Raw genomic sequence first — 22,743 nt, forward strand, 5'->3', positions numbered from 1 at the left:
GCTTTGTGTGTTCTAGTGTGCTAGATCATGCTACCTGTGGTTGAGTGTTGTAGATTATGCTTTGTGTGTTTGGGTGGACTAGATTGTGTTTAGCGTTCTAGATTATGCTTTGTGTATTCGGGTGTTCTAGATTCGTTGTGTGCATGTGTGTGGGCGCATGTGCGTGTGTTCTAGATCACGCTGTGTATGTACTTGAGCGTTCTAGTTCAAGCTTTGACACTTTCGTGGCCTAGATCATGCTTTATGTCTTTCGGTTGTCTGGAACTCACTTTGTGTGTTTGAGTGTTCTAGATCATGCTTTGTATGTGCGTGTTCTAGATTCGTTTTTTGTGTGTGTGTGTGTGTGTGTGTGTGTGTGTGCGCGCGGTGTGTGTTAGATCACGCTGTGTATGTACTTGAGCGTTCTAGTTCAAGCTTTGACACTTTCGTGGCCTAGATCATGCTTTATGTCTTTCGGTTGTCTGGAACACATTTTGTGTGTTTGAGTGTTCTAGATCATGCTTTGTATGTGTGTGTGTGTGTGTTCTAGATCAAGCTTTGTGTGTGTTTGGGTGTCTGTCTATCAACAGAAAAACCTTTTAAAGAACCTTTTTGGAAAGATATAGTAGCAATGAAGTGTGAACACACACCAAGAACTTGGTCAGGATGGTTTCTGAAAAGGTTCTGGAACATTGATTAAAGAAGAAGCTTTAGATCAATTCTGCAGGTTTCATCAGCGTATCAGCTCAACCCAATGCATGACACAGAATCTACAAAGTCAGTGGTGTCCACTGTTAAACAGGAGGCTTTACCATTATCAGAACACCATTGACAATCCTTCCTCTTCCTGTGTACCAAACCACTTCCTGTGTTCGAACTACAGTACGTCTACTTCGAGGCTTACCTTTTAAAAAAAGCATCCAGTGCTGAACATTTCTCATTCCACTTAGAGGGTTGAACAAATTTCTGGACCAGGAAAAAAGCATATAAATAAATGCATAATGCTATGAATCAGATGTTCCAGGTTTAGACTCAGTTCCTAAGACTAAGTTTTCCATTTAAGGGTAAAAGACCACAATTGAAGATGATGTTAAACCTGAGTCAGAACCCGATTGCTCTATTATTATCATGATAAATATGTGCGCACACACACACACACACACACACACACACACACACACACACACACACACACACACACACACACACACACACACACACACACACACAGTCTGTGCAAGACCAGACTTTCAAATTGTGTCATTTGAACCAGCATGAGGTGACACAAACACCTGGGTAATACTAAGAAATCTTATAAAAGCCTACTGGAAAATGAAAGCACACACACACACACACACACACACACACACACACACACACACAGACACACATGCATGCATGCGCACACACACGCACAAACCCAACTACTTTACAGATGAGGTGACTGGAAAATGTGAGTGTGTTTCAGGGCCTGTGCATAAAATGTGGCAAGCTGCCACTCTAGAGAATTTACCAGGTCACCATGTCACACTGCTCGAAACAGGAAACCTCAGAGGACCATGCCATGGAGTCGTGCAAGTTCGGCATTTTACAGTAGGCTCGGAAATCAGGTGCCCACCCTTTACATGATGTGCAGAAGCTCTGATGGCTGGATATTGTGAATTGTGTGTCCAGGTTTTTCAGCTTTGATGCTTGTTAATCGGCATGTTTAATTACCGTCTCGAATCTTCTCCACTATAGTGTAGTGTCATATCTTGCCTGAGACATTGCCTCTGGTTGCGTTGCTATTGCATAAACCCCAGGAGACTCGACTGTTAGATGTTGGATGGACTTTGCATTTTTGGCTGAAGTCAGCCCCCTTGTGGTCACTCAAAGATACAGTGATGTGAAGAATTGAATGTGTGGCGTTGGTAAGTTACGCTGTTACATAACACACCGTCCATGTTACCTACGGCCACAAGAGGGCGTCCAAACTGCAAAATCAACCTATTGACGTTTCTTGGGTTACTATATAATACAGAAATGCCAGTGACATGACTGTGGATGTCTGAGTGTATCAGGATCAGGTTTTCAGGTTTACTCCCACTGTAAAAAAAAAAAAAAGAATAAATAAAATAAATAAACCAATAGTTCGTTTTTAATTAATAGATAAGCTCTGTTTTACTGTTTTCCCTTTCTTGATTAGGAGGGTTTTCTTGCCACTGTTGTCACTGGCTCGCTCATTATATAGTTAAGTGAAAACTCAGTGGTTAAGGTAATGGGCTGCTGATTAAAAGGTCGGGGGCCCCAGTATGACCAGTCTGACACTGTTGAGCCCTTGAGCAAGACCCGTAATGATCTCTGCTCCAGGGGTGGTGTATCATGGCTGACCCTGTGCTACCAGCTTCTTAACAAGCTGGGATATGCGAAGAAAAAAATTCATTGGCACTAACATATAAGTGGACAATGTCCATTGTTAAAAGCGCTAAACAAACAAAACTCAACTGAACTGACACTATGGTGCGTATTGGATGTGACGGAGTGTGTGTGTGTGTGTGTGTGTGTGTGTGTGTGTGTGTGTGTGTGTGTGTGTGTGTGTGTGTGTGTGTTTGTAAAGTCCTGTAATGAGGGTATTACCATCCTGCTCCCAGTGTTCCCAGGATAGACTCCAGATGAATGAATGCGCATTTGTAACTTCCTGCCAATTTACATAAATGTATATTTTTGTTTATGTACCACATTTTTAAACACAAATCATTCATGAAAAAAAATAATTCTACTAATTATAAATGTGTGTGTGTGAAATAAAAAAAAGAAAACATAAAAAAACGGATATGCGTAAATCGAATCTAATGCGCATCAATGAACTGTTGGTGAAAAGGAGTGGATGGATGAGTGGGCAGGGTGTGTGAAGGTGATGATGGCTGTGTGTGTGTGTGTGTGTGTGGGTGTGTGTGTGTGTGTGTGTGTGTGTGTGTGTGTGAGAGAGAGAGAGAGAGAGAGAGAGAGAGAGAGAGAGAGAGAGAGAGAGAGAGAGAGAGGGAGGACTGATGAAAGGCTTCAGAGAGGCCGCTTTATCATGCACAGACCGCTCGGAAATCGGGTGGCGTCTCTCTCTCTCTCTCTCTCTCTCTCTCTCTCTCACACACACACACACACACACACACACACACACACACACACACACACACATCAATTCCGACCGAGTCTATAGCAGTGCTCTTCAGTGAGTTTGTTTCTGGAGGTGGAGGGGAGAAGAGATAAACCCCTCTTCAGCCTGGCGCTGATTGACGCTATAAAACTTGTACGCTGCGGCGCGCTGATGATGTCTTTCATTCCTTCATCACTTCATCACTAATGTGGCTCACTGGAGTCACAGTGATGCTGTGCATGACATCTTAAATTGACTTTTTCATCCACAATGTTGCTGACATGATCATACGCAACGGATTTAGTGAATTCCAGGCCTGTGCGTAATCGTGCGTAATTGTGCGCAAAAAAAGGTGTCCAGGAATCAGATTTACTTTTCAGCCAACGGGTTTTTTCAATAGTCTCAGGAGGCGTGATGGTGTGCTTTATGTGCTGAGAGATTTACAAAAGGCAGCAGGGGTGAAACTGTCCAAAAAAATTAAACGTTTGCACGCCTTTATACCTTTATTTTAAATCCGAATTATTTTTCCCCTCCCCTTGTTTGCCTTTATTGCGATAAACTAGAGCAGGCTGAAAGAGGGATTTTACGCATGTGAACTTGGATAGAAATTAGTTTTTTCCAAGCCGTTAACTCTTTTATACACACACACACACACACACACACACACACTCTCCTTTTCTCTCTCATTCGGTCAAGGCCTTGTGACTTTTTTGTTTTGTTTTGAGGGAATCCAAGGAAAAGGGACATTTGCATTCCAATGTCCCGACTAACACGAGTGTATCATTGTTAACACCATGACATTTTTTCGATCTTTTTTAATTTTCACTTCTTTATATATATATATATATATATAAATTTGTTTGTTTGTTTGTTTTTTTATTATTATTATTAGTTTTTTATGTTATATCAATCCGGGGTTGCCATATATGCGTAAATTAACGCCAGCAGGATTCCATAATAAAATACAGCAAACTACACACACTTTTAAACTTCTAAATTCAGAGAAAATCCCACTACACCCTATAGCTTTGATTTTTCACTTTTGTAATTTTGGCACGAATTTGTGCGGACTTGGAAAGGTGTCTGTCTGTCTGTCTGTCTGTCTGTTTATCTATCTATCTATCTATCTATCTATCTATCTATCTATCTATCTATCTATCTATCTATCTATCTATCTATCTATCTATCTATCTATCTATCTATCTATGCTTGTCTGATAGATAGATAGATAGATAGATAGATAGATAGATAGATAGATAGATAGATAGATAGATAGATAGATAGATAGATAGATAGATAGATAGATAGATATTAAGTATTTGTGTCTCAGTTTGGGGTGATAATCACGGAACTTGCAACCCTCCTCCAGGCGCTGAACCTCCATCAGTTTGATCTGCTGCCCTCTGGTGGTATCTCCGTGTCTATCAGAGTTCCTCTGATTATTTTCCTTCTCCTGCCCCCTCAACCCCTCCCCCTGCCTCGAGTAAGAGAGGATGGAGAGGGCAGGAGGGAGGGAGCGATAGAGAAGTGGAGTGAGAGAGAGAGAGAGATAGTTGTTGTGGGATCAGAGGAGGGTTTAGTGTATGTGTGTCAGCAGTGAGAGGTAGAGCCACGATCTGGACTCACACATCACTATCATCTACACCAGCACTTCATTTCACCTGCACAGAGTGGGATTTATTTTATTTTATTGGTTAAAATGTGGGATCATCTTCCAGTTGACATCTAACATTAGTCCCAGTGGAGTTACAGTGATCTGACGCGCACACGGATGAAGATGATGATAACGAGGATGATGTTCTCCGGGGTTCTGCGCTCTTTGCGCGCACTTTAACAAGTTTCCGGACCGAGGTGAAGTTCTACTCTCCTGTGTGTTCTCCTCGTAGGAGTCTCGTTGTGGGGTTTCTTATCCCTCGGGGGGTCCCGCAGAGCGCGCAGAAGACATAGAGATGGAGGTCGGCATGCGGCGGACGCACAGCGCCACGGCAGGAGTCCACCTACTGCTGGTTCTCAGCCTGATCTCATGCAACTCTGACCTTCTGGTGCAGGCAAACTCGTGGTGGTAAGTGCACGCTTGAGAACACAGAGATCAGATCTAGATGTCAGTGTTTGGGGATGGGAACGAATCAGGATCAGCAATGTGAAACTGAGAACAAATGTTGGAGGCTTTACAACAATATTTACCTTCAGCTCCAAATGGTCGGCCTGTTTGCAAATAAATAGACCAGCATGCCGTGAGGTAAGGTGGGTGTTTAGGGGGGGAATTAGGAGGCTTTTTGCACTTTAGGTTACCTCTTGGATCAGATAAATTGGAGATCAGATAAATTGGAGATCAGAGGGTATGTGGAGTGTGGAGCTCCAAATGTTGTTGTATTTCGAGTGGGCTTCAAGGATAGTTAGTTCGAGTGAAAAAACAATGCTGTCCATGCAGATGCACGTCAAGATAATAAGTACAACCTGAGGGACATGTTTGAAAGGAGAACCTAGATAAATGTCTGAACGTGACGCACCGACTTCCCAATAAGCTAACCTTTTCCTTTGCGCAGGTCTTTGGCCATGAACCCTATCCAGAGGCCGGAGATGTACATCATAGGCGCACAGCCTCTTTGCAGCCAGCTCACAGGCTTGTCTCCAGGCCAGAAGAAGCTGTGCCAGCTCTACCAGGACCACATGGTGTACATCGGCGAAGGCGCAAAGACAGGCATCAAGGAGTGCCAGTATCAGTTCAGACAGAGGAGGTGGAACTGCAGCACGGTGGACAACACATCTGTATTCGGCCGCGTCATGCACATAGGTGAGCGCTTTAGACCCTTTTTGCACTTCCGAGTGATTTTGCGCAACGCGCGTAATATCTGTTTGCGCCAATACGCATGTCCATACAAAGCGCCGACAATCGAGTGTTAGTTCCGCTAAGCAATGAAACGAGGTGTAAGAAGCCCACTCTCTGAGAACTCTCTCAGAACATACCCCTCCCTTTCCCTTTCCCTTTCCATCCATCTATCCATCTACTCCCCTCTTTCCTTTTTTTTTTTTTTTTTTTTTTTTTACCCTCCCCCCCTTTTTTTCCGAGGGGTTATTTGCAGGCGCTCGCCAGGTTTATATGGAGGTGCCAGTCGCGCCATTGTGCAGCGCCGCTTTTGAAATGCAATTACGCGCTGACACGAGCTCGGCAGATCCGGGACTCTATTTGAAGTCTTGCACCAAAGGCCAATAAAACGTCTCTCTGCGTCGTGGAGGCGCATCCGAGGAATGCAGGGCGGCACACACCCGTCTTTTTCTTCTCCCCTTCTTAGTTGATTTGGGTATGGAGTGGATTTGTGTTGTTTGGTTTTTTCCAGCACAAGAGCCATCAGTAAAAACAGGGGGTGTATAAACGAAAAATGCGTACAAAAGAACTGCAGGGATGTAAATATTATGCTTAAAAATAATTTAGGTAAAACTGCAAACAATCAAACATAAAAAAAATATATATATATATATATATATATATATATATATATATATATATATATATATATATATATATATATATATATATATATATATATATAAAAAGTTATAAAAAAATATATTATGGACAAAATGTAGGAATTCTAATTTGTATAATAAAAGATATCAGTAATATTGACATTGTATAAAATGCAAACACTTTTATATGATGCAGTGAATTTGGCAGGTTAAAAGATAATAATATTTGCGTTTATTTTGAGCTTCGAACTTTTTTTTGGTTTGTAAAGATCTAGCTGGAGAAATGTTCTTCATTCATCACAAGTGCATGTGCAGGAAATGTGTTCTGCTAGAATATAATAAGAATTTAAAGAAATTGCACTGAAGTATGCTTAATGTAAAGTGGAAATTGATTATATATTTGGCTACAACATTAAACACAAAATAAACAATCAAACAAACAATTCAAGTGAATGTAGAAAGTGCAAGTGGGTGTGAGACTTTTTTAAAAAAGTGGTCTGTAGTGAACTACTTGATTTTTTGCCAACAGTCCACATGCTCTGAAAGGATCTGAAATGAAATTGAAGCGGGTAAAGAAAACTGTATAAAAATTTAGTCTTCTTTTTTGTTTATAATAAGTTTAAAAGGTGTTAATACAAGTAACAAGTTCTAAGTCAATAAAGATTTTTTTATCAACTTGAATTTTTTAAATTAAAGAATATGAAAAAAAAGCGGCAAACTTCCATAGAAAAGGGTAAAAAATGTTTTTTAAATGAAAAAAACAAAAAAGAATTGTTACAAAAAATGTATTATGACAATTTAACACACTTTAAAAATAGTAGGGGAAAAAATGCACCAAATATATCATATATAAATTAAATCGAATATATCAAATTTGCTGAATTTAAAAGAATTGTAGATATAAAGTTATAAATAAAAAGTGTTTCAGTTTATTTATTGAACACGTCTGACCGTAAGATTAGTATGTGCTTTTTGAGAATCTCATTCCACATTTAGTTCTTATTTGCTCTTATAATACCTTCCACTCTTCTGGGAAGATGTTCCACTAGATTTTAGAGATTGATGCCCATTCAGCTACAAGAGTGTTAATAAAGTCAGGCGCTGATGAAGGTGAGAAGGTGAGGAGGCCTGGGGGGCAGTCAGCATTCACATTCATCCCAAAAGGTGTTCAATATGGTTGAGGTCAGAGCTCTATAGCAGAAGATCTTCCACTCCAAACCATGTAAAGCACATCTTTATAAAGTTGGCTTTGTGCACAGGGGTATTGACATGCTGGAACAGGTTTTTGTCCTCAGCACAGTTTTGGATCACTTAGGATCTATTAAGGATCTGAATCCTCATCCGAGAGTCAAGAGTTCTGTAAAGTTGTTTTTTGACTTACAGCGCTACACAAATTAACTCAACAAACTCAAAAGAGATGCAAGCATAGGTTCATAAGATCTACGAAAATCGTGAAATCATAATAGAGTTCGGCTCCTGGTAACAGTCTGCCATGTGCTATGAAGTTATTTGAAATGTGCATCCCAGATGCCTGATATGAAGGAACCAATGTCAGGTAACACATGTATAACAGATGTTACATTATTTCAGTACAGTTTTATGTAAAGCTTTGTAGTGAGGGAAGCCGTACGCCTGGATGTCGCGCCTGTTATAAAGCAGGAGCTCTGTGTTCTCTACTGTGTGTTAATATTGGCTTTGATTTTGCTCGATCATCACAGAAGCTTAAAAAAAAAGCCTGTAATTTACCACTAAAGGTTTTATTGTGTGCCGGGGGTAGCCTGAACAGCCTCATATGCTCCTGGTTGAGGAGGCTTTGATGAACCACAGCGTTCACATAAAAAATCAATATAATAAATCGTGGTCTGTCTTTAACATACACAGAGAGTCCAATCGCTTTGCTTAATTAGTGCAGACCATATCGCACGTTTGCAGTACACACGGCTCAGCGCGATTACATCATGATTTCGGGTCTGTCGCTCATATACGGTTGTAAAATGAGTTCAGGAAAAGCCAGGAAACAAATTGACGCAATAAATCCAAGCTGAACGTTGTGTAAGTAGCCTAAGGCATGGCTGTAAATTCTTTTTTGTTAATGCAAATTGTCCGAATCAGGTTGTACGTAAAGTTTACGCTTTGAGTAAAAGGAGATTTTTGTTTTTCTTCATGATGTAGAAAATTGATCGGACCTTATTTCCGCAGTCGAATCGAATCAAATGACGTTTTATTTGTCATGAACGAATAAAACATTTGCACAGAGTATGACGTGGTGAAATGCTTTTTACGACTGTCCAATACTGAAGAATGTACATGTAAATAGAAATGCAAAAATTAATTAAATAAAAATATAAAGTATAAAAGTAAAACAGAAATTTTTTAAAAGTCAAATCTGTCACTTGCTTTCATTTGCATGTGTTTTCTAGGTCTACTAGATCCTTTTTCCTTATATTTTATTAAAAAAAGGATTCTGCTTGTGTGTGGATTAACACACACTACTAACAACAAACACTATAGACCACTCTGTGCAGCCGAGGATGGTTCGACATCAACATCCCAAAGATCCATAAGGTTCCTGAGAAACTCAAGAACTTTGAGGATGGATCTGGGCTGTAATTAATATCAACAGTCTGCTATTATGGCTCAGGACCACAGATTGCATTTAATCGTCTGTCACTGCACACATCAACAATGATGGAACTGTAATGAATATACATTCGGGGATGAGGGTGAGGTCCCCCTTTAAGTCTGGTTCCTCTCAAGGGTACTTTCTTATGATGTCTCAGGGAGTTTTTCCTTCACCACAGCCGCCACTTGCTCGCACATTAGGGATGAACGTATGATTATAAGAAACAATCTTAAAGCTGCTTTTAAACGATGTCCACTGTGAAAAGTGGTAAACAAATAAAAATCATTTGAATTGAATTGTTCTTTCTTTAGCAGAGGAACAATTTTAGAGATCAATTCGAGTTGCAATAATTTGAGTTGAAATAATTCGAGTTGCAATAATGTGAGTTGCAATAATGTGAGCTGCAATCATTTGAGTTGCAAGCCTTTTCCTATGTTAAACTTTGACCATTCTTGGTGCAATTCTTCTGACTCCCTCTCTTGTTGGTGCTTTCTCCAGGCAGCAGGGAAGCAGCGTTCACTTACGCCATCAGTGCAGCCGGCGTGGTGAACGCAGTGAGCCGAGCTTGCAGGGAAGGTGAGCTCTCGACGTGCGGCTGCAGCCGATCTGCTCGACCCCGGGACCTGCCCAGAGACTGGCTGTGGGGCGGCTGCGGGGACAACGTCAACTACGGATACCGCTTTGCTCGGGAGTTTGTGGACGCCCGAGAGCGAGAGAAGAACTACCCCAAGGGCTCGATAGATCATGCTCGCACGCTTATGAACCTGCAGAACAACGAAGCTGGCCGAATGGTGAGAACGAGCATTTACACACTCAAAGATACGTTGTGTTTATCGTGTTGTTTAGAGGAAACACACTGGTAAACTGGACAATATACATTCGATAATGTATTTATGCTGAGCCCTGTTTGTTTTCATGGACTGAAGCCAGTAAGTGTATTTTATTCTAGCATACAATTTTACCGAAGACATCGTTTATTATTCATATATTTGTAAAAAAAATATCTAAGGTTGTTTACTTAAATCCATGTGGTAGTATTTTAGATGAAACACACTGTCCTGACCCATAGAGCTGATCAGTAAACAAAAGACCACTACACATTGTTACGTTTTTAGAAGCGTGAAGCTTTCAGTCTGCGGTCAGATCATATGTTTGAATCATAGAGATAAGATCCTAGAGGAAAGCATGAGCTTCTTCTTTCAGTTCTTGCAGAAAGTACATTTACATCCCAAGACTGGTTCACATGAGTTTACATGAGTTCACATGATTGTGTGTGATTTGTATGAGCAAATATTTCAGTGATCAATAATTATTATGGGTGTAACGGTACACAAAATTCACGGTTTGGTTCGTACCTCTGTTCGTTTTTAAATCAACGTTCGGTTCAATATCGGTACGGTTATGAAATGCAAAACAGAAAATGTCCTTTTTTTATTGACAAAGTTTATTATTGTTAATATTTTTGATCAACATTTAAAAATACATTTTAGAATAAATCTAATTAATATAATACACTTTTTATTGTATATATAAATTTGAGAAATCCCTATTTGGTAATACAGATGTGTATGTAAGTGTGTGTGTGTGTGTGTGTGTGTGTGTGTGTGTGTGTGTGTGTGTGTGTGTGTGTGTGTGTGTGTTTTACATTTAATATTTAATTTTCTAAAGATACAATCTACTTAACTGCTTTACTTATTTCAACATTCTCTAACAAAAGTCTTTATTCCTTCCGCTCTTCATTTATTCACTCCCTCGATATGTGGAATTGTCAGGATTTTCTCCTTTTTAGAGAAATTCTTGAAGCAGTATATATAATGCTAAATAAACAATATCGCTGGTGTTAGCCGCTAACCAGAAAGTGGCTAGCGGCTAACGCTATCACCATGGATTCAAGATGTTTAATTTTTTCATCTTTTCATTTCACTACAAGTTGTGTTCTGCATATACTATGATACAAATAAAAAATCTTGAATCGCTAGCGCTATTGATTCTTAAGCATTTTCATGCACACGCAAAACAAATCTTATTTCCGGTACAGTGTGAGAAGTCACACTACACCAACGCTAGTTCTTTATGATACCCCATAGCATTGTTGTGTGTGTTTTGAAGATTAAAAATAACTTTTAAAAAATGCAAAAAGTGCGAGGCGGAAACCAAACAAACTTGCGGTCCGCCACTTTATACGTTCGTGAGGAAACATGGATTTTAACTATGTTCTGCATGTAAAAAGGATTGCATTCGATACGTATGTGTACTGAACCGAAAGCACTGTACCGAGAAATTTCAGTATGAACACTTGTACCGTTACGCCCCTAATAATTATAGTATAGTGCAGTATTGTGGGTAGAGAAGTAACAGAATCTATCATGTATACTACAGAATAAATTTCACATATTCTGTGGTTGTATGTTTTACATTTGTGTTTTTGGAAATGATTAATAAACTACTGCACTATACTGAAACATGGAAGCATTTAAAGAAACATCTTGTCCTTATACAAGAAAACTTAAACTAGATTTACACTAGGAATTTACCATAAAATGACTGATACCTTTAATGTACTAGTTAGTTTATTTTTATTATGAAGTATGGTGTAGCATTATGGAGTATGGTGTAGTGTAGTATTATGTAGCATAGTATAGTTTAGCATGGCATAGGGAAGTATTGTATAGTACATTATTGCATAGTGTAGCATCGCTACATATAATATAGTATATAGTGAATATTGTATAGTATATTATAGAATAGTATAGTGTGGTTGTGTAGTATTTTGCAGTATTGTATAGTATAGCAAAGTGTAGTATTGTGCAGCATAGTATGACCTAATGTAATATTGTGCAGTAGAGTATAGTGTAGAGTAGTTGTGTACAGTATATTGAAGTGCGGTATTGTGCCGCATTATGTACTTTGCATGGCATAGTGTAGTATTGTGCAGAGTAGTATAGCATAGTGTAGTATTGTGCAGTATTGTAAAGTATAGCAGGGTGAAGTATTGTGAGGTATAGTGTAGTGTGGAATCGTGCAGTAATGTATACTTTGCATGGCATCGTGTTGTGTTACGCAGCATAGTATAACAGTGTAGTGTTGTGCAGTATAGTGTAGTGTAGTATTGAGAAGTATAGTGTAGTATTGTAATGTGAAGTGTAATACAGCATATTGTCGTATTGTGAAGCACAGTATAGATGATCATAGTGTATTATTGTATAATTCAGTATGGTATAGTAGTTTGTGTAGTGAAACTCCTAGTTGTAATAAATACACTTGAAAGTAAACTAAAGCTATTTATTCTTCCTGCCACATGATGTTACTAATCTGGGACAAATTTTAATTTGTTGTGTAGTTTACTTTAAGGTAAGATTCATTTAATGATATCTAGTATAGTGTAATCAATTTAAAACAAATAGCTTGTGTTGTAATAGTATTTTACTATCTAATGGTATCTAGTAATCTAAACTCGGAATAAAATCTTTCCCCGGTCACACAAAACAATGATTACAAATCTGGAGTTTAGTTCACTTATTTAAAAATATATATTTGGTCTAGTTGCAAGTCCATCGACTCTACAGGGTATTTTACAGAATAAACTCTGAACTGCAAAAATTTCCTTTTTAACCCTGTTCAGTCTGATGCATGTATAAAACTGGGGATTAATCAGGATATGAAGCAGGATGCTTGGGATGCATTATTACTTTAAGCTTTACTATATTATGCTATACTGTACGCTGCTCATAAGAAATACATTTGCTTTTATATACTACAAATATAATATAAGACAATGTCCAATATCCAGGAATACGAGTACCATATGATTTCTTGTCCGCAGTATCTATCACTGGTGTAGACTAAATAAGAAAATAAGAAGGCAGCCTCCTCTCTTCCAGGAGAACATCCAAAACACACAGTGGTGCTTTTTGCCGTTGTAGTCGCATACCAGAAACTTTATCACCATTTCGATGCATTTATAAAGCTTTTATAGTGCTGTGGTTCTATAGGGCCAGCAGGTCGTAACAATGCGCATGAAACAAAGTCGGTTTGGGAGCCAGCGCCATGTAAACACAAGCTAGCTTCTGAGTTGTAGGTTTTGGGCCTGACTAAAGCAGAGGAAGCCCACATGTCTATACAGTGTAGTCCAGGACAGGAACAGCAACAACCGCTGCTCCCAAAGTTCTTTTGTGGAATGTTTGTGTGTCTTGGGATGTGTGTTTGTAAAGAGTTGGCCTAATAACCCGAGCCAGAGGAAGAGATAATTTACTGGAAGTGTAGAAGACCAAATGGAATCTGCACCAGGATAATGCCCTTGGAGTCTGGTCAGGGTCAGGAGGTCAAAGCGCATTCTTTTTATGGGTCCATGGCCAGGCTCTGGGCTAAACAACCTCTGAGATGGAAACTTTGAATAAAAGTAGATTCCCTCCACTTCCTCTGATTCCTTCTCATTTTAGAATTCAGAAGTTTTAATCAGATTACGATTTCAGACTCGTGCCACCGCGTTGTTTTCGATCTGAAGGTGTTGATGAAATCTTTACTAAAGAATGCACAGGTTTATATGAAACATCTCATTGTTTCTATAGTAACAATGTACAAAGGGACTTGTATGCAACTGTTTTGATGTACGTGATAACAGGACGTGACTTGTCTCACACACTTGTACACAACATCAAATGTCTTTGTCCTTGATGAAAAAAACACACACACAAATTGATGTGGTATAAGAGGAATAGAACACCTTTGGAACAACCCAATAACCAACCATATATGTGCGTGTGTGGTCAGATGCTCTCAGGTGCTCTTAAAGCAAGCAGCTGGTTTATCGGCTCTGCAGAATATCAGCTCAAGCCTCCAGACCAGGCAGGAATGCGCTCTGTTTTTGTCCCTCGCTTTCTGAAAGGACACACCTCGCTCTCGCTCTCTCCCCGTCGGTCCCCTGAGTGCTTTTTCAGCGTCATAAAAAGTCCATTTGCCTGCCGCGGTGGGTGTGGAGTGCGACAGAACCTCTGCTCTTCTCCTGTTTGTCTTTGAGCAGATGAGCTTATTTAAGGTGTTTACAGAGCAGAAGCCCTCGCTCTGGGATTATGGCCGTTCTAAGAGACCTCGGCTTTTCAACCCCCAGGTGAGGAGGTCAAGGCGTAGTCGTGTTCCGCGCTGGGACGAGAACCGACAAGCGTCATCTGACCCCTCGCCAGACAGTTTGCTTTTCTTCTCTTAAAGAGTTTTAAGCCCCGAGTGTTTACTGTTGCCCTTTTTTTATACATTTTCTTTAGACATGGGTGACCTTGGTGAGGCGGCTACGCCTTTGGTTTTGTACTTAACGCTTGTGGGTGTTTGTACAGCGTTGTTAGTTGTAGGAATGTTAACACATAATGTTTATCAGGCTAAGACACGTTCGCTTGATTGCTGGTTAATGTTAATGGAAGATTGTTGGAATAGGAAAATACGGAATAAAACCTTCCCTCAAAAATGACTATCAGCATATTCACCTGAACGGGAAAGGTCAGGTGACCCAATACTTTTGGCAATATATGTGTGTGTGTGTGTGTGTGTGTGTGTGTGTGTGTGTGTGTGTGTGTGTGTGTGTGTGTGTGTGTGTGTGCGTGTGTGTGTGTGTATACAGGACTTCTTTAGATGGCGCTATAATTAAAACTTTGTGTTCATTTGAACTTGGAAACTCAAACCTGTTCCAGCATGGTGATGCCCCTGTGCACAAAATGAGCTCCTTGAAGATCTGGTTTACATGCTTTGGAGAGGAAGATCTCCTGCTATAGAGCTCTGATCTCATCCCTACTGAACACCTTTGGGGTGAATGTGAACGCTGACTGCACCCCAGGTCTCCTCACCTACATCAGTACCTGCCTTTCATAACACCCTTGTGTCTGATGAACACAAATATCCATAACACACAACAAAATCTAGTGGAACATCTTCCCAGAAGAGTGGAGGGAATTAGAAGAGTGAATTGGGACTGAATGTGGAATACAATGCTCTCTCTCTCTCTCTTTCTCTCTCTCTCTCTCTTTTTCTCTCGTTCTTTCACATTCTTTCTTTCTCTCTTTCCCTCTTGCTTTCTCTCTCTGGTTTAATAAGACAAAGAAATACAGCTGTCATGTCACAGAGAAACTCATTTGTCTGAGACTTTCCCACATTACTGTTACTGACACAGGAGACTCCTTCCACAGATGTTAAATGAAACATCTCCTCCAAGACTTGCCCAAATGAATATATCAATATTTTTCTTTGTTAATTAATGGTGTGGCGAATGGGCAGCCGGCGTACCGTGTGACCCAGCTGGGTATTTCGCAAGCGGCCCGAGATTTATCTCTACATAGAGAGGCTCGGAGTTCGAGGCCTTTGTGCGGGTGACAGAAGCATAGCAAAGGGAATTGATCGAGCTTCTCCGATGCCTTCAAGCTCATGGCCCCAGGAAAGGAGGGGTGTGTGTGTGTGTGTGTGTGTGTGTGTGTGAGGTTTCGGTGAAGTATAGCGTGTGTGGATGGTGTCCTGTCATGGCTGTGTGGGTCACAAAAGGCTCGGCTCTTTGCAAAGGCGTTTGCCATTGCCACACAAAGTAGCTGAAGCAGAGCTGTCTGACACTGACACCAAAACACACACACACACACACACACACACACACACACACACACAGTCTAAGCAAACATCCTTACTTTTAAACCTTAAATGAACCGTAGTGCAGTAAAGTTCAGCTCATGAAGAACTAAGAGACGTGACCTTTGAGGTTATTCTGTGTAACACACACCGTATTGAATTACTGATTTATTAATTCGGGTAAATTTTTTTTTGTTTATTTTTACGATCATTAAAATAATGGAAGATCATCAATATACAAGAATGAATGCAAATATGAATAAAAACCTAATCTAATACAATATTAACATAAATAAATGAAATAAAATAGGGGATCAAATTGCAGGTTAGATCAAGAGTGTAAGAGTTACAGTAATTGTGGATTAAATCAAATAAAAGTACAAAAATAAATGAAGTAAAAAAACAGTAAAGTGAATGAGGATTATGGTGAATCAGATGGCTGGCGAGTGTGTGCTTGTTCAGTAAGGTGTGATCAGAGCAGTAGTCACTTTTGATTGATTGATTGATCTTTTTGAAATCTACGTCTTGCTCATGAGGTCAAAACGACAAATTCCCCCTTTTTTTTTTTTTTAGAATGTTAATAATAAAGCAATGAAGAAATATCGCTTTTAAAGTTTGCATTCTTTCGTTTCGGCCTGAAATTCTGCGTATTGTCTAATAACCTTTACGAATGAATTCTCTTTTTCAGTTTTTATATCAAGTCCATTTCATCTATAATCCTGTGGGATTTCCAGCAAAAACTATTTGTTACTAAAATTCTTTCTTTCTTTCAAAACATTTTTAAATCCAGACAAATTTCTAGATTTCTTGTTCAAACACCAATTGGGGCACAAACCTTTTTTCGCTCCACACTTGCATTTTGCTGCTTTCTAATACATATAATAAGGAATACCCTTACATCGTTGTTTTAAAAAATCTTTAAAAAAATCTTTAGGTTTCACTTGGAAATTTGACATTGGGATTTGCTGTATTCGGATGTGAATGTGGCAAACGCTGCACCTTCCCATCGATAAAACTTGATATGTTCCATCAATAAAAAGGTGATAGTATTATTATACCCATGTTTAAACACTGTGGGGGGGCAAAAACTTTTGCACACAGTTCTTGGCTATGAGTGTAGTATGAAATTCTGCTTCTATTCAGACGTTTGTTGTGTATTTTCTTGTAGCTGTAATTTTTTTTTTTTTAACCTTACCGTTTTTCCCAGTTGCTTTGGAGCTCGTAATAATAAGATTTTGCTTTGATCAAATTGCAAAAGCTTTTGTACATTTAATCGATTGTATACGAGTGTCTGCTGTTTCCTACATCGTCGTTTATATTTGTGTTAATCAAAATATATTATACTGGTTTCACCTAAATAGTTTCAACCCCCAAAACACCTCAGCATCAGTTCATTGTGTACGTCATTGAATGCAAAATTGTTAAACCGGTTATCATCATCTGTCATCTAAAATTTCTCAACTTTTATTAGTAAATGTGTTGAATTGATGAATCTTGAACGTCACTAATGAAGGCGAGTGAACGCCATCAGATCAACCAATCATCAACCAGTTCTCTAAAACAGGTCAAAGGTGAATCTTGTGAACTTCAGTTGGAGAGTGAATACAGACAAAACACAGAATTATACATTCTGAAAATAAATCAACAACTAAGAAACAAACAAACACTTTATATTACAGTAAAAGTGGGAATCCTGTCCGGGGTCTTACAATCAATATAAATTAAATATCCAATCAAATAAATAAATTCCTGCTGATGAAATTCATAGATACCAAACAGAAGGAAGTCAGAGATTTGTGCATTTTCAGTCTCTGTGATCCAAACCATAGTTTATATCAAGAAACATTATGACGATTGTGTTTGTGAACAATGACGAAGGGACTTTTAATTCTGATGGGAATGAGATGTTCACTGACACAGATACTTACTTTATGGGGCAGAAACTTTGGCACTTATTACTCGGGTTCGAATGCATTATGACATCCTTATTTGACGCAAACATGGGCTAGCTCAGGTTTTTATCGTCCAAAAGCAAATTGCTGCGTTCTCAAATTTGATCTCATTTTGCACTCTATGGGGGGCACAAACTTTTGCTTTACAGAGCCAAAAGAGAAGACAACACAAATTTAGGATTTGTATCTGGGTTGTAGAAGAGAAGCTCCACTTTCCCAGGCTTCTGTTATCTGCGCACACCTTTAGGGCCCGTTTGTTTACTCCAGGCTGTTCCCCACCCCAGCCGGCCCCGACTCAGTCCCCGACCCCGACCCCGGCCCTGTCTGAGCACGCTTCATTGTGCTCGTGCCCAGGACCATGTCATTTCTCTGCACCAGTGAGTCTGAGTGGCTTTCACCCCACTCAGGGTGAAAGAGGGAAGAGATAGTGAGTGAATAAATGGAACGGGTTATTGTTTTCGCATGTTTCCGATTTGTATCTTTGTTCTTTCCGTTCGGTTGTTTTGCAACTGTTTTGAATGTGAAGGAAGTTCGTATCTGTATCTCTGTATCTGTGTGTGTGTGTGTGTGTGTGTGTGTGTGTGTGTGTGTGTGTGTGTGTGTGTGTGATAGAAAGGGAGAGACAGATGGGGCCAGGCTGGTATGCAGGTAAGAGTGCTGCTTGTCAGGGAATGTGCTCGAAAGTGTGAAAGCTCAGTCTTCACTCTTTATGCAAACAGGTACGAGGGAGGGGAAGCAGCAGCTGTCAGCTGGGGGGGGCGTATTTGCGGGGGTGCATGGTGCAGTACAAAGACGCCTGTTAAAGCAGCGTCTCGCATGAGGTGTTAAAGGGAGGTGCCAGGCCAGGGGCCCTAGTGAGGAAAGATACTAAAACTGATTGAAGGACAGAGAGAGAGAGAAAGAGAAACAGGGAGACGTTTGATTTTCCCATGAGCAGGATAGTCACAGAAACACAAAGCTGCTTCAGGAGCTTCTCTGGATTCACAGCGTTCCTGAATGCTGAACTCTGATTGGTCAGAAGGTGTTGGATCGTAGGCAATAGTAGAGCTATTTAATGGGCTTCGGCTGATATTCTATTCTATTCTTTTCTGTGTGTTTTATCGAGTCCTTTATAGTCTTGAGTTGACATGCTGTCGTTTTTTTTTTTTGCTTGTGATTGACTGAGGGGGAAAGAGAGAGAGAGAGAGAGGGAGAGAGAGAGAGAGAGAGAGAGAGAGAAAGGGAGAGGGAGAGGGAGATAGAGAGAGGCTGGTGAGGGAATGACTGTTTATTGGGGGCTGTAACGTAATAAATAACGTTTTTTATTACAGCAGGAAAAAACTTTTTTTTCTTTTGTGTGGAAGATGCACACAATGAAACTAAATTCTTAACTACAATTGATAAAAAAAATATATTTTCATGTATACACACCAAAAAAAAAACCCAAGTTGCAGCAGTATAGATCTCTAAAAAGCTTTAGTGATTGAAAATAAAAATGTTTTTAGTATAAAATATTGTTAAAAATCAATTCATTAATAATAATAAAAATAATAATAATAATAATAATAATAATAATAATAATAATAATAATAATAATAATAATAATAAAATATTTTATGGGTTGGAAACAGCAATTTGAAACAATTTTCCTACAAAGGCACACCTCTATATGTTTAGTCCTGATCGTGTGTGTGTGTGTGTGTGTGTGTGTGTGTGTGTGTGTATACGTGTTTGTGTATGTGTGTGTGTGTGTGTATATGTTTGTGAACGGTTTCTAGTGTGGAATGAATGAATGAGTAAACTGCATTGTGATTCATTATATTTTCATACTTGTAACCTCCACAAAACAGGGATTATTTTCTTGTTTATTAATAAAATAGATCACAGTGATAAATTAAAAGACACAAAGCCGGCAATTAGTTCCCAATAGCACTACTTTAAATGCTTTCCTATTGATTCAGCTGCAGTTTCTGTGATCTGGGATCAGCAGGAAGTCTACTTGGACCTCACTGTGTTCGAGAACAAAATGACCATTCATTGCATTGTTCTCTGACTGTGATGCTTTGTCGCTCTGTTTGTTAAGAGGGTGTAAACTCTGGATGTCCCCTGGAGGCTGTAAAACGCTACCACTTGGACAGACCGCATGTAATGATGCGTGTTTTCCTGTAGAGGGAGGTGTGAGCATGCACGATGTTAGAAAGATCGCTATATGAGCAAAAGTATTGGGACATACGATTTTTGCAGCCAGGTGTGGTTTTTACCACAAATTTGTAGGAACACAATTTTATCGGACGTTTTCGGAGACCCGAACCTGTTCCAGTATGACAGAAAGACAGCTCCATGAACATACGTTTTACATGGGTTATAGTGGAAGATCTCCTGCTGTAGAGCTCTGACTTTTCAACCCTATTGAAGCAGATGAATGTGAGCACGGACTGCTCTCCAGGCCTTCTCACCTACATCAGTGCCTGACTTTACTAAGGATCTTGTGGCTGAAGGAGCACAAATTTCCACAAAATCTAGTGGAACATCTTCCCAGAAGAGTGGAGGTTATTATAACAGCAAATGTGGAATGGGATGTTCAAAAGGCACTGACCAATCTTATAGACAGGTGTCCACAAAAATAGATAGATAGATAGATAGATAGATAGATAGATAGATAGATAGATAGATAGATAGATAGATAGATAGATAGATAGATAGATAGAGAGAGAGAGAGAGAGAGAGAGAGAGAGAGAGAGAGAGAGAGAGAGAGAGAGACAGACAGACAGACAGACAGACAGACAGACAGACAGACAGACAGATAGATAGATAGATAGATAGATAGATAGATAGAGACAGACAGAGAGAGAGAGAGAGAGAGATAGACAGACAGACAGACAGACAGACAGACAGACAGACAGACAGACAGACAGAGATCCGTTTTTTATTTGTATTTTTATCTAACTTTATTATGAATAAAGTTCCTTTTTTTGGTAAAGCCTATAAACATATTTTTATTTCTGTTTCCCAGTCGGTGTACAATCTGGCGAATGTGGCGTGCAAGTGCCATGGCGTCTCGGGTTCCTGCAGTCTGAAGACTTGCTGGTTGCAGCTGGCCGATTTCCGTCGCGTGGGTGAGTTCTTGAAGGAGAAGTATGACAGCGCTACGGCCATGCGCATCAACCGGCGAGGCAAGCTGGAGCAGGTAAACCAGCGCTTCAACGCTCCCACAGCCGAGGACCTGGTGTACATCGACCCGAGCCCGGATTACTGCCTGCGCAACGAGAGCACGGGCTCTATGGGAACCCACGGCCGCCTCTGCAACAAGACCTCGGAGGGCATGGACGGCTGCGAGCTGATGTGCTGCGGCCGCGGCTACGACCAGTTCAAGACCTACAAGCACGAGCGCTGCCACTGCAAATTTCACTGGTGCTGCTACGTCAAGTGCAAGCGCTGCACGTCGCTCGTCGACCAGTTCGTCTGCAAGTAACCCGGGATGCTCGTTAGAGACGCTGAGCAATTAGCAGGCGAGACGAGGGGAGGGGGCGGGGGGACGGACCTTCTGGAGCTCAGAAGAAGTGAAATGTACAAATAAATACAAATCTAAAGATGATCAAATGTTTAAAGTATAGGTATAGTTCAAATGCATGGTGGACCGTGGTTTTTCGACATTCTTGAGAAGAAGACGACGTATGATTTTGAGGGACTTTTCAATTCCTGGTTGGGTTGTGGGGGGGTGTTCTTTAACTTCAGAGAATGCAACAAAGCTACAAGAAAAAAATGATCACGTGAAGCAATCCAACAAGCATCTCCTCCCACCCCACTCCACTCCTCCTACAGACGCTCTCTTAAACCTCCCCTGCGACAGAGCTCTTAAAAAAAAACTGGGGTCAGAAATCCCCTGACCTCGATTGCTGGACTTTGGATGATGTCGTGTGTGTTGACCTGTGAAATGTATGTTGCTACGGAAAGCATTTATAATCACCAAACGTACCCTGATGATTTTATAAACACCACCAGACACACGGCTCCGTTCACTATGGACTCTTGTGACACTCAGTGCTCTCTCTCTGTTTTTGAGTGTGGGGGGGGGGGGGTCTTCCCCTCATATGGTCATCTGGAGGAATTTACATTTACAGCAGACGCTCTTATCTAGAGCGATGTAAAACTGAGCAGTCGAGGGTTAAAGGACTTGCTCAAGGACCCAGCAGTGGTGCTGGGGTTTGAACTTGTGACCTTCTGGTCCAGAGTCCAATGCCTTAACCACTGAGTGACCACCTCCCCTGTTTCATCTCCTGGAAGTGCCCAGAAACAGTGAGACTTGCAACGTATATAGGGAAGCAAAGGAAAAATTAAAAGGGGGTTTTATATAACAAGGACTGCAAAATGATATTTTAGTCAAGCAACAGTGGTTCAGATTATATTTTATTAATTGCTCATGTTATGCATACTTTATGTATTGTTCCGATTATTATTTTTTGATACAGAGGCTTCTTCTACTGTCAAGTTTTTATTTCAGCAGGAGCAATACGACTTGCCTTCCCATAGTCAGGACATATAGGAAGATTTGTGTGGGGGGAAAAAAAACATCAATTTGATATCAATCAGTAAATGACTTGTAAATAACAGTTTATGTTTACGCAAATTCCGATTCGTGATTACGGGGTTCGTGATTTTTCTACGTTAATCCAGATCGCTTGCTGGCTGATGATATGCTTGTTGTGTATATGTATTTTTTTTTTCCATCATTCAAACCAGTAATAAAAATATGAATAGAGACAATTATCAGGTCTTATGCTTTTTGTTACGCCGCACACACGCCCACACGTCAATCCGATGACAAACTTGCAGCTTTAGGATAACTCATATAGCATTCTAATACATGATGGTTTTTAGAGTTTTCACACGCAGATGCTTCACGTCTAAGCTACACGATAAACACGTGTGATGTGTAACGTTGGTCAGCATAGAGAACATTGATGTGTATGGACATGGTGATGTTTTTTAATATAAGGAGGTACTCTTGAGAGTTT

At 40.1% G+C, this 22,743-nt stretch overlaps 1 protein-coding gene across 2 annotated transcripts in view; it reads left to right on the forward strand.

Annotated features, from left to right (window-relative positions):
* The window catches only part of wnt5b (wingless-type MMTV integration site family, member 5b), a 118,889-nt gene extending 96,397 nt beyond the window's left edge, over positions 1-22,492 (forward strand). For both annotated transcript variants that reach the window (XM_083528018.1, XM_083528019.1), the window contains exons 3-6: positions 4,996-5,171; positions 5,656-5,903; positions 9,699-9,991; positions 20,742-22,492. In XM_083528018.1, the coding sequence (XP_083384144.1) occupies positions 5,059-5,171; positions 5,656-5,903; positions 9,699-9,991; positions 20,742-21,200 (1,113 nt within the window). In that variant the 5' untranslated portion in view covers positions 4,996-5,058 and the 3' untranslated portion in view covers positions 21,201-22,492. The remainder of the gene's footprint in view (positions 1-4,995; positions 5,172-5,655; positions 5,904-9,698; positions 9,992-20,741) is intronic.
* The last annotated feature ends 251 nt before the right edge of the window (positions 22,493-22,743 follow it).

The sequence above is a fragment of the Silurus aristotelis genome (assembly GCF_946808225.1).
Source record: "Silurus aristotelis genome assembly, chromosome: 24".
Taxonomy (NCBI): Eukaryota; Metazoa; Chordata; class Actinopteri; order Siluriformes; family Siluridae; genus Silurus; species Silurus aristotelis.